General features: G+C 62.9%; 2 protein-coding genes across 4 annotated transcripts; one reads left to right on the top strand and one right to left on the bottom strand.

The window, feature by feature from the left end:
- Window positions 1-1,556: 1,556 nt before the first annotated feature.
- FIZ1 (FLT3 interacting zinc finger 1) lies at window positions 1,557-5,689 on the bottom strand. Its single transcript, XM_074307240.1, has 3 exons — window positions 5,217-5,689; window positions 3,918-4,271; window positions 1,557-3,816 (listed from the first exon to the last, which is right to left on the bottom strand). Exons 2-3 carry the CDS (start codon window positions 4,233-4,235, stop codon window positions 2,365-2,367), a joined length of 1,770 nt encoding a protein of 589 aa, XP_074163341.1. The 5' UTR covers window positions 4,236-4,271; window positions 5,217-5,689; the 3' UTR covers window positions 1,557-2,364.
- An 813-nt stretch (window positions 5,690-6,502) lies between these two features.
- LOC141564596 (uncharacterized) lies at window positions 6,503-11,179 on the top strand. Of its 3 annotated transcripts, none has more exons than XM_074307242.1 (2): window positions 6,503-7,329; window positions 9,828-11,179. In XM_074307242.1, the coding sequence occupies exons 1-2, from the start codon at window positions 7,210-7,212 to the stop codon at window positions 10,770-10,772; spliced, it is 1,065 nt and encodes a 354-aa protein (XP_074163343.1). In that variant the 5' UTR covers window positions 6,503-7,209; the 3' UTR covers window positions 10,773-11,179. The 3 variants fall into 3 exon arrangements, with proteins under 3 accessions (XP_074163343.1, XP_074163344.1, XP_074163345.1); XM_074307243.1 differs by having other exon boundaries at window positions 6,509-7,086; XM_074307244.1 differs by lacking the exon at window positions 6,503-7,329 and adding an exon at window positions 7,537-8,797.

The following is an 11,179-nucleotide window of genomic DNA, read 5'->3' as shown; positions in this document are numbered from 1 at the left end:
GGCAGCCCTCCCCCAGGGGCTCCTCCGCATCTGCCCCCTTCCCACGAATGGCGCCCCCGGCCCGAGCTCCCCCTCCCAGCCACAGCCTGCCTTCCGCAGGCACCGAGAGGCGGCTGCTTTCCCCCTGGGATGCCCCCATTCCCCCCGCGTACATTTCGTGTGCATCCTGCCCCCCGATTTGACCGTGAGCTCCCAGAGTAGGGTCACTTGGTTGCTTTTGTCCCGTAACCGGGGGTCTCTTCATCGCCAAATTCAGCGGCCTTTGTGCTCATCCTCTCTCTGCCCCCGCCCTTGGGAGTTACTGTGAACCTGGCGCCCCCCAGGCCTCTCTCCTGGGCCTCTTCCAGTCCACTCCGCCTGGTGACCTCCGCAATGGCCATGCAGGGAGCCTTCTCAAACCCTTCACTCCAACTGGTGTCCAAAACACGAACTCCGCACCCCCCAAACCTTTCCCTTCCCAGCGTCCCTGCTCTGGGCACCTCCAGCCCCGGGGCCATGAGCCAGGAATCGTCCGGGACTCACTCTCACCCTCATTTCCAATATGGCGCCCAGAGCTGGCCATCTCAGCTGGGCAACACGTCCCCAGCGCAGCCCCTCTGTCCTCCCCCCAGCGAGGGCAAGCCCACCTCAGCTCCAATTCATCCCCCCTCAGCAGCCAAAGTGTGACCTTCCTTCCCCACCCCCGGGATGAAATCGCAACTCTAGGGTTCCCAACCCTTTACATCCACTGCTCCTGCCTTTGGAGCCAGCCCGTCTGGCCTCCCTGCTGCTCTGTGCCGCTTGCATCTCGAGAAGGTCTCCAGGGCTGTGCTCCGGCCTCATCTCCACCTCCCGGCTCCTTTCAGATCTCCGCTAAAACCCTCCCTTCCAGTGATCGTGAGCTCCTGGGTGCCTTTGAGCTTTCTTTACTTAACAAGGTGTCTGGCACACAGCAGGCACTTCACAGATGCCCGATCCGCCGGGCACACTTTCCAGCTGCCCCGCTAGCTAAGCCCGGGGGGCCGGGCCTTTTAGGCAGGCTTTCTTGGACACGCTGAAATTTACCTCCACGCAGCTTCTGCCCATTCTGGCATTTTGGACAAGTGCCCTCTCTGAGCGGTCCAGCTCACCTGGAGGGGCCAGGTCATTATTGCCAGAAGGATCTTCGGACAGGGAAACTGAGGCAAAGCTTACTAGTGCTCACTCAAGTAGTCAGCTGAGCCCATGAAGGGTTCTCTCCCCAGGAGAAGCCGCATCCTCCGCCCTTCTGACAGAGGAGGAACAGGTCCCGATGAGGGCCCAAGGACACTCACTCCCCCCTTGCTAGCAGAGTCTCTAGGGCAGGGATGCTCTCCAAGTGCCTGAAGTTCACTTTCCAAGGGGAGGGGCAATCCCTCTGTAGCTCTAAGATCTGTAAAACTAGGCCTTGCCCCAGTCCCTAGGGGTGACTGTCCCAGGGCCTCAGCTCCCCAGACAAAAGTCCAACTCTATCCCCCCCCCACCAGGGAAACGGGGCGGAGCATCCCCATGAGATGTGGCAGGCCCTCCCCCATCCCAACAGACAAGAGCAAGGCGGAGAGAGTATCAGGCCAGTTTATTAAGGGTCCAGAGGGCGTGGGGAAGCAGATGCGCACACATGAGGCCCTCCAGATGAGCCCCCCGCCCCGTCCTCGGGGACGGTCTGGGGGACACAGAGACAGACACAAAGGGAAGAGACAGAGACCCGAAGCCCACGAGGCGAAAGGGGGGATTCCCAGGCTGGGAGGAAGCCCACTCCGAGTGGGAAGGATAGGGACGGGGGCAGGGGGCAAGAGAGGGGCACTGGGGCTGCGGACCAGTCCACATTCTACATAAAGGACAAACTCGGTTAATTCATTCTAAGGGGGTGAGGGAGACAGACTAGACTGGTCCGGGGAGGGAGGGAATGAAGTGAAAGCCTTATCCGGAGGATTGGTTCTGTCCATTCAGAGCAGTCCACCTTGGGGAAGAGGGGTGCAGCAGGGTTAGTCTAATCCACCTTGCAGGAGCAGCTCTGAGGGGGGCTGGGCAGGGCAGGGGCACCAGGCTCAGCCCCTTCCCTGGGGGTCCTGTCCCATCCTCCCTCCCTGGGGGTCAGTTGGCTTGGAGGCCCTTCCTGGAGAGTGAAGAAGGCAAGGTGCCCAGCCAGCTGGCTGGGCCCAGGGGCTGTGGGGCCGGCTCCCTAAGCTTGCCCAGATTTCCATTTCCCTCCCCCCGGCCCCACAGCCCTGTCCTCATGCTCGGGGGTCTCAGGGGCCCCAACCTCCATCTCTGGGGTCCCTCCAGACCAGGAGCCCTCTCCCCCTCCAATTCCAAGGTTCCCTTGGTCCCACTCAGGCCGGGAGGATCTCCAGGACGGCGGGCTGCTCAGTCCATCCCTCGGTGAAGCTTCAGGTGGCGGGAGAGGTTGCTAAGTGTGATGAAACCCTTGCCACAGACGTGGCAGGGGAAGGGCCGCTCGGGCCCGTGCAGCAGCCGGTGCCGCTTGAGGTAGCACTCGTGCCGGAAGAACTTCCCGCACTCCAGGCACGGGAAGGGCTTCTCCCCAGTGTGGACCAGCACATGCCTCTCCAGGTCCCTCGGGGAACGGAAGAGCTTCTCACACTCGGAGCAGCTGAACACCTTCTTCCCGGCCGCCGCCGCCGCCAGAGCCGCGGGGGTGCGGACGGAGCCGGCGGGGGGCCCCCCCGGAGAAGGCCCGGCCCCGTGGCTCCCGTGGTGGTGCTCCTCCAGGGCCGCCACTGCCCCATAGACCGCCCCGCACACCCCACAGACACAGGAAGCTGGGCCCGAGTGGGCATCCAGGTGGGCAGCCAAGGCTGCTGCGGAAGCAAAGAAGGTCCCGCAGTCGCACTGGTACAGGGTCTCCTCCGAGGCCTCGCCCAGCTCAGCGGCCACAGGGAACGGGGCCTCCTCCCCGGGTATCTCCTGGCATACCTCTATGGGCACCTCCACAGGTATCTCATGGGATACCTCCTCAGCTTCCTCCACGGGGGCCTCCTGGGATACCTCTGGGGCTACCTCCAGAGGGAACTCTTGGGGCTCCTCAGTGGGGAACTCACTAAGATCCTCTTCAGGGAACTCCTGGACATCCTCTGAGATGAACTCTGGGGGTTCCTCTGAGATGAACTCTTGGGGTTCCTCAGAAAGGAACTCCTGGGGCCCCTCTGGGAACTCCTGGGGCCCTTCTGGGAACTCCTGGGGTTCCTCGGAAGGAAACTCCTGGAGATCCTCTGAGGGGAACTCTTGGGGCTCCTCTGAGAACTCCTGAGGCTCCTCAGAGGGGAGCTCCTGGAGATCCTCAGGTGCCTCCAATCCAGCCTCCCTGCCCTCAGGCCCAGGCCAGGATCCTTGGAGATCATGGGTGAGCTTGTGGCGCTCCAACAGGGCCGGGGCATTAAAGTCGCGCTCACAGCGGGGGCACTTGAAGGGTTTCACATCTGTGTGAGCAGCCCAGTGGGCTGCCAGCTCAGCCCCCGCCAGGAAGCATCGGCCACAGGCCCCACAAACAAACGGGCCGGTCCCCCCGGTCCCCCAGCCCCCCACCCAGGAGCCTGGCCCGGGGCCCGGGGGCTCCGGGCCACCCCCACAGGCCACGCAGGGACCCTCGTCGGAACACGCGCTACAGGACGGGCCTGGGACCGGGGGCCCCAGAGTAGGAAGGAGGCCGGGCACTAAGCCGGAGGGGCCCAGGCCTGCGGGTGTCGGGGGGGACATCCCTCGGTGCTGGCGCTTCAGATGACGGCCCAAGCTGGAGCGGGAGGAGAAGCGGAGCTCACAGATCAGGCAGCAATAAGGCTTTTCACCCGTGTGGACCACCTGCAGAGGGGAGGAAGAAGGGAGAATTCCCACATGTAGACCCGGCCCGACGGCCCCCACTCTGCCTCAGAAGGAGGGCGGACGGGGAGCAGGCCCCTGACCTGGTGGTGGAGGAGACCGGTGGAGTCGCGGAAGCCCTTGGGGCAGGCGGAGCAGCGGTAGGGCCGCTCGCCCGTGTGAGAGCGCAGGTGATTGGCCAGGTTGAAGCTGTGCTTGAAGCCCTTGCCACAGCGGGGGCAGGCGTGGGGCTTGAGAGCCGTGTGCCGGGCGAAGTGGCGCCGCAGATCGGAGCGGTAGCGGAAGCTCTTCCCGCACTCGCTGCAGTGGAAGGGCACCCGGGGAGCCACGGGAGGGGCCGGCGCCGGGGCCGGGGCCGGGCCGGCCGCAGGGAGGGGTCCATCCACAGCGCTGTCCTCCATGGCTTGGGATGTGCACGTGCCCTGCCTGGGGCATCTCTGCGGAGAGAGGTAGTGAAGGGATGGCATCCCTCTTCAAAGGGGCTCCTCTAGGATTGTCAGACCACCTCCACTTCCAGGCCCCGCCCCACCCCTTCCAAGACCCGCCCACTCCCCTAAGACCCCCCCAAACTCCAAGCCCCACCCCTCCCAAGGACTGCCCACTTTCCTAACCCCCCACTTCCAAGCCCCGCCCCCTCCTACTCAAGCCCCACCCCTTCCAAGGACTGCCCCTTCTTCTAAGATCTCTCTACCGCCAACCCCTGTCCCTTCTAAGGGCCCCCACCACCCTCAGTAAAACCCAACTTCTAAGCCCCACCCCCTCGAAGGATCTCTTCCTTAACCCCACCCACTCCCAAATTCTTTTCTTCCCTAAGTCCCATCTCTTCCCCATCTAAGCCCCCCTATCTTAAGCTACTCCTAACTTCTAAACCCTGTCTTCTCTAAGTCCTAACCCTGCCATGTAAGACCCTCCTCTTTCCCCTTTAGCTCCACCCATTTCCAAAGGCCTCTCGCCCCCCTAAACCCCTATCTCTTCCCCAGTTCAAGCCCCATCCCTTCCCTGGGAGCCCCTCCCATTCACCGACCGAAACCCCTCCCCCTTTCAAGCCCCTCCCCTCCCCCCACTAAGCCCCCCACCTAGGAGTAGGATCCCCCTTCCCCCTAAACGCCGCCTCCTCGAGGTCCTCCCGAAGGCCCCCCTCCCCCACGTCCTTTGTGTCCCGCTCAGGCCCCCTCCCCACCCCCACCCCCCAAGCCGGGCCGTGAATGGTCCCATCCACGCAGCCCCGCGGCCCCGGAGGCGGGCGGCTCGGTCCGGCCAGCCCGGGCCGATCCATCCGGCTCCTCGAGGCGGGGGGCGCGGGAGGGGACTCGGTCCCGAGGCATCCGGGCTCCAGGGGGGGCTCGGACCGCGCCGTGCCCCTCTCTCCTTTAATTACTTACACCTCCCTCTGGGCGCCGACATTTTGGGCCGCGGGGGTGGCGTCACTTCCACCCGGGGGGGCCCCTCCACTTCCGGGTCCCCCTTCCTTCCCTGCCCCCCACGCTCCCCTCCCCTTCTCAGATGTCGCGCCTGCACAGAAGTGGAGTGGAGCTGGGAGCCATCTTTGATGAGGGCGGGAACAGGCGACGGGGGCGTGGCCTTAGCGCCATATTAAGCAAGGGCAAAGCCTTCTGGAACATCCCGCCTCGAGGCCACACGAGACTCGGAGAACTGAGAGATCGGCAAGCACCATTTTGGATGCGGGCAGTGAAGCCGGACTGGGCTCCATCTTGGGAGCCTTAATCCTCCCGGGGCCCGAAGCCAAGCCCGGCGCCATTACTTCCCGTCGGGCCACGGGACCGGGGCTGTGATGACGTCAGGGGCCCCGGGCTGGAGGGCGAGTGCTCGAACGTGCTGTGTGACCTTGGGCAGGGCCCTGGCCCTCTCTGGGCTTCAGCCAGTCCCTGAATCCCCTTATAAAGCCGCCTGCCCTTGCGGCTTCTCCCCTCCCACCCCCACCCCAGTTTCGAGGCCCTTGGTGAGTGCCTGTCTTTCAGTTTCCCTGTCAAATGGGTGAGGCGGCAGCGGAGGATCTCCAAGCACCTTTCCCCACGGGGCCAGCGCTGCACTCCCCCGGGATGTCTGAACGCTCGCTGTTTCATTGGCATCGAGCTCTTCCGGCCTCGCCGGGCTCATGCTGGCTGATGTCCAGCTCTCACCCTGGGACCGCCCCCCCGCTTGTGCGACGTGATAGGCAGTAAAGGGGCCCACTCTGGGCCTCAACCTCTCTACCTTGATCGTGGGCACTCAGCCTTTCCGACAGTCACGTGGTGCCCAGCAGGCAGGCAGGAGGGGACGCAAAAACAGCGCGCAGGCGCCGCCTAAGCCTGCAGAGCTGGACGAGCGCTAAGACCGCGCGGGCGCAGTCAGCGCTCCCCTCCGCCTTTGTGGCCGGCTCGCCGGGAGGACGAGGGAGGGGGCGGGGCCGGCGGCGTCACGCGGCCGCCTCCGCCCCCCTCCCCGGCCCCGCCCCGCCCTCCCCGGGCCCTGGCCCACGCGCCCGCCCTCCCGCCCTCCCCGCCGCCCCCCGCGCGCGCCCCTAAGCGACATGCAAATGAGGTACCCGGGCGGGGAGGGGGCGGCGGGCGGGGAGGGGAGGCCGAGGGAGGGAGGGGAAGAGGGGGAGGGGAGAGAAGGGAGGGAGGGCTCGGCCGCCTGCTGCACGCGACCCCCGCCCCCGAGCAGCCGCCCGCGCGCGCCCCGTGGGCCCCTTCTTCGCCCGCGCGCACCCGCCGCTCCCCCGCCGCACCCAGCCGCTCCGCAAAAGCCATTGGTTGTTTTCCCCGCGCTCCGCCCCTTCCGTCCCAGCGCGCGCGCGCCCGGGCCGGACTTCGCCCTCCCTGCGGTCTGCGGGGCCTCGCTGCGCGTGCGCACTACCGCACTCCGCCCCCCGCCCCGCGGAAACGGAGTGCCCCCGCGCGCTCCCTTCCCCTTCCCCCCCCCCAGCTAGCGGGGGGGGGGGGGGGGGAGGGGAGAGCGCGGGAGTTGGAGGGGGGGCCTGGTTAGATCCGGGGGTGATCTGCCCCGGGCCCCAGCTGTAGTTGTCTCGGATCCTTTTCCAGTGGCGCAAACCTGGCCCTTACCCTCTAAAAGAATGCTCCCTTCGCCACAGGAAATCCCCAGGGTCACACCCCCCAATTGCCCTAGTCGCCCCCCAGGACGGACCCTCCTCTCCGTGTGACCCACCCTTCCCTCCGCATTCAGGGCCCTCCCCTCCATGTCGCTCTCCTCTGACAGTGCCCAGACCTTCAGGCCAGCGGACAGCTCCAGGCAAGTGGCCCAAGCCTCCGCCCTGCACTTCTGGATCTTGCTGTCAGTCAGCGGCCCACTCTGACCCCCGATCTCTTTTACCCGCGCTTCCTCAGCCAGCGCTTAGTCCCAGGCTTGTCGGTGATGGTCGGTGACCTCCTCTGTGGGCCTCTTGATCCGGAGCTGTATCCATGCCCCGCCAGGCCAGTCCCGGGACCCAAGGCCACCGGAACTCCCGGCGTTCCTGGCCCGGTGGAAAGCAGAGTGAGCGTCTTCCTAAAAAGGAAGGCCTGGCCATCCTAGTGGCCTTGCAGTAGTCACTGCCAATCCTTTTGGGAGCTCCAGGGTGGTGGTCGTCTGGGACAGGAGCCGCCTGGCCACCACTTCGTTCGGTTCCAGGTTTCTGCTCTGGTCTTTCCGGAGCCTCCGCCATTATCCTTTATGGAGAAAATGGAAACAAAAGGTGGTTTTAAAGGGCGTGCAGCCGGGCCTTCTCTTTAGCATCCCTACCCAGGTCTTGCTTCCCCTTCCCTGGGCCTGTGTTGTCCCAGTCACCCCCAAGTTTTTGGTCCATAGCTGTCTGCCATTCTTAGTCCCGGCTGGAGCTAGTCAAGCTGTTACATTTTCCATTAGGAAATTTTAAATCACGGGGAGACACGTATCCATATGTATCCATATACAAAGAACAGGGTCGGAGACAGTATCTGAACCTGAGAATCTTGCTGAAACGTGAACTGCTATGAGGGAGTGACAACGCTGCTCTGTCGGATTTTCTTAAAATGTTTTGGCCATTTTCTTTCCCTCTGTTGTTTTTGTCCTTGGTTGCCTTCTTAAGGTTCCGTTTAAAATCCAGTTTGCTGGGTGAGCCCCCTGTGCATCCACATCAACTCTTTTTTTTTCTTCATTGATTCTCATACCTCTTGAAAGAGAGAAAGATCATTGAGGCAAGTTGTGAGCTCTTCTCCCTCTGGCAGAGAGATACAAATGAGCCCGCCCAATCCCACTAGATCCTGCCTCTGAGTGTCCCCCTCCCGCCCTGGCTTATCTTGCTGACTATTGCCTCATGGGAATCTCTTTTCTGAAAGAAGCATTTATTAGGCACCCCCAGCACTTGAAAGATACTGCACTGAGCACTTTACAAACAGCATCTTATTTGATCCTTTGATCTCTGAGGAGAAAGTACCTTTAGGATCCCCACTTGCCAAGGGTGGAAACTGAGGCAGGCAGTGATTAAGTGACTTGCGCTGAGTCACCCAACCAGGCCAGATTTGAACTCAAATCTTCCTGACTGCAGACCCAGGGCTCTTGGCCTCCTTTGAAGTGGGTGTAGCTGTGCAGAACCCTAAGAAGTGACATTGGGCCCCCACATTTGGCCTCCTCTCTCTTGCCTGGCCCCTAGAGCCTTCTGGGCCTCTGGTTCTCTGGCTGTCTGCCTGGGGGGACTGCCAGTCCTAACTCAGGGGAGCTGCCCTCTTGAGTTGACTTCTTTAGACTGTGCAAAGGAGCTCACTAAGAAGCTCATTTCTCCTGTAGTGTCTTCTCCACCCCTGCCTGCCCAGGGGCCTGCCCCGAATCTCTCCAAGCTGAGCTTCAGGAAGCTCCCAGGCTGCTTCTTCATTAGCTTTCTGTGTCCCCGATTCACAGGCTCCCCTCCCCAGGTTTTCAGCAACTTGTGGAAGACGGGAGACTTGGCTAGAGGCTCTCTGCCCTGCTTCTCCAGAGAGCATCGTGGGTATGGGTGTGGGTGTGAGGATGTGTGTACTGAGTGTGTGTGAGGGGGTGAGAGTGTATGTGTGTGTAAATGTGTGTGTGAGTGTGAGTGTGTATGAATGTGTATGAGTGTGGGGTGTGAGTATGAGGTAAGAGTGATTGTGCCGATGAGAATGTGTGTGCATGTGTGAATGTAAGGTAAGAGAGTGTGTGTGAGTGTGTATGAGTATGAGGTGTGAGAGGGTGTGAGTGTGTGTGAGTGGAAGATGCGAATGTGTGAGTGTGTGTGTGAGGCCCTGTCAGTTCCCCCTCCCCCAGTCTGGCTCCTTCTCCCCAAAGTCTACCTGGTTTTTTTTCTCACCTCCAAATAACAGCCCCACATCCCCCGGACTCTGGAGGTTTGATCTGTTCCCCTTGATCTTGTCTTTACTTCCCAAACCTGGTTGCTTTCTCCTCTTGCACCCTCTGTCCTCCCTTGCCCCCAATCTTATTCCCTCTTATTTTGGGGGGGCAGTTGCGATGAAATGACTTGGCCAGTGTCACGCTTAGCAGGTGTCAGAACTCTGCTCTGCCTCCGGGGCTGGTGCTGGAGCCTCTGTGTCCCCCAGCTGTCCCTTCTCTCCTTCTCACCCATCCTTCTCCCAGTCAGGTCACTTCTCCAGCGATCGAGGCTTCTGGCCTCCCCATTGGGTCCTTCTCCTTTTCCTCCTCCAGCCTGGTTCTGGCTCTTTCTCCAAATCTAGTCCCACATCCTCCCTTGCTACTCTGGACTCTGGAACCTTTTCTCCAAATTGTTTGGACTCCGTCCTTCCCAGCCTGGCCCCCAGCTTTCTGGCCTTTTGGTTCCTTCTCTCTTGTCCGCTACCGTGTGCCTCAGTTTCCAATCTGTAGAATCTCCCTTATGATTCCCTGCCTCAGAATGCTGCTCCCTTAGCAGCCCCTCCAGAGGCAAGGTCTCGTCTGAGCCCCGCATTGAGGATCCCTCTCCCAGATCCGTGCCTCTGCTGCCCTCCGGCTGACTCTGACTACTGCCTCCTTTCTCCCTCCGCCAGCCTAGGTCCTGTGGACGGGCCCCAAATCCCCAGCACCCGATGGACCCTTCCAGCCCAGAGCCAGCAGCCAAGGAGGCAGAGCACTCCAGCCCACCGGCCGATACCCCCGGGGTGCGCCTCCGTCGCCGCCGCCCCCCTGTGGGGCGGGCCGGCTCCTCCGCTGACGCCTCCTCGAGCCAGACGTTCTCCCCGGCCACCCGCAAACGGGGCGGGCCCCGAGGCTCTACGGCAGGGGAAGCCCCGGAGGCCCCAGGGCCACCCGATGGGGTGGAGGCTGAGGATGGAGGGGGTGTCTTGTTGATTGATGCCCAGGGTGTCCCATACACCGTGCCCCAGGCAGGTGAGGAGGGCGGGGGGTCCCGGGCCCGGCGGGCCCCACACTTCTGTCCTGTCTGCCTTCGTGCCTTCCCCTACCTCTCAGACCTGGAACGGCACCGCATCTCTCACTCAGAACTCAAGCCGCACACCTGCCCAGCCTGTGGCAAGGCCTTCAAGCGGGCCAGTCACCTGCGGCGGCACCGGAACATCCACGCCGGCCTGCGGCCCTTCCACTGTGCCCTCTGCCCACGGCGTTTCCGTGAAGCCGGGGAGTTGGCCCACCACGGCCGTGTGCATTCGGGCGAGCGGCCCTACCAGTGCCCCATCTGCAGGCTTCGCTTCACTGAGGGCAACACCCTACGGCGACATGCCCGTCGCAAACACCCACCGCCCCCAGATTCTCCCAGCTCCCTCGCAGGCCCTGGCATGGACCCACCCTGGCTGGAGGCCATGGTCCCAGAGCTGTCTCCCAGCCCGGACCCTGCTCAGGGGGGTCCTGGGGAAGACCTAGAGAAGTCCCCGAGCTTGGACCCTGCTCCTCGAGACCCAGAGGAGGAGCCCGGGCGACCCCCTAGTCCAGAGGCTCCCTGGGCAGCCCCAGAGGATCTGGAAGAAAAGCCAGAATGATGGTCCTGGCCCAGACCTTCCCTACGTGGACCCTGCAGGAAACTCTCCAGAGGTTCCTTGTGTGAACCTGAATGGGGTTGGGCCTACAGGAGGCCGAGAGGGATCCCCCAGGTGGGAGCCTGCAGGGGCCGGTGTGGCCGACCACGCCCCCCCTTTGTCCCTGAGGAGACCAGAGCTGGATTTACCCTGGGCACTCTCCAGTGAAGGCCGGGGAGCTAAGGATCCAGAGGAGGCCAAGGGTCCCTAGATCTGAAGTGGTTCTAGCTCAGCCAGGGCTTGGAATGTTGGGAGCCCAGGGTCTGGGCAGGGAGGGGGGGTGGGAGGGCTGACTCAGAGAGGTGAGACTGTTCTCAGAACTGGATTGGGGGTGGATATGGGGCCAAGGAAATAAATGTGTCTGTCTGCCG

This window comes from Sminthopsis crassicaudata, chromosome 3 (genome assembly GCF_048593235.1).
Source record: "Sminthopsis crassicaudata isolate SCR6 chromosome 3, ASM4859323v1, whole genome shotgun sequence".
NCBI lineage: Eukaryota > Metazoa > Chordata > Mammalia > Dasyuromorphia > Dasyuridae > Sminthopsis > Sminthopsis crassicaudata.
This window is presented reverse-complemented; position numbering and strand designations above follow the sequence as displayed.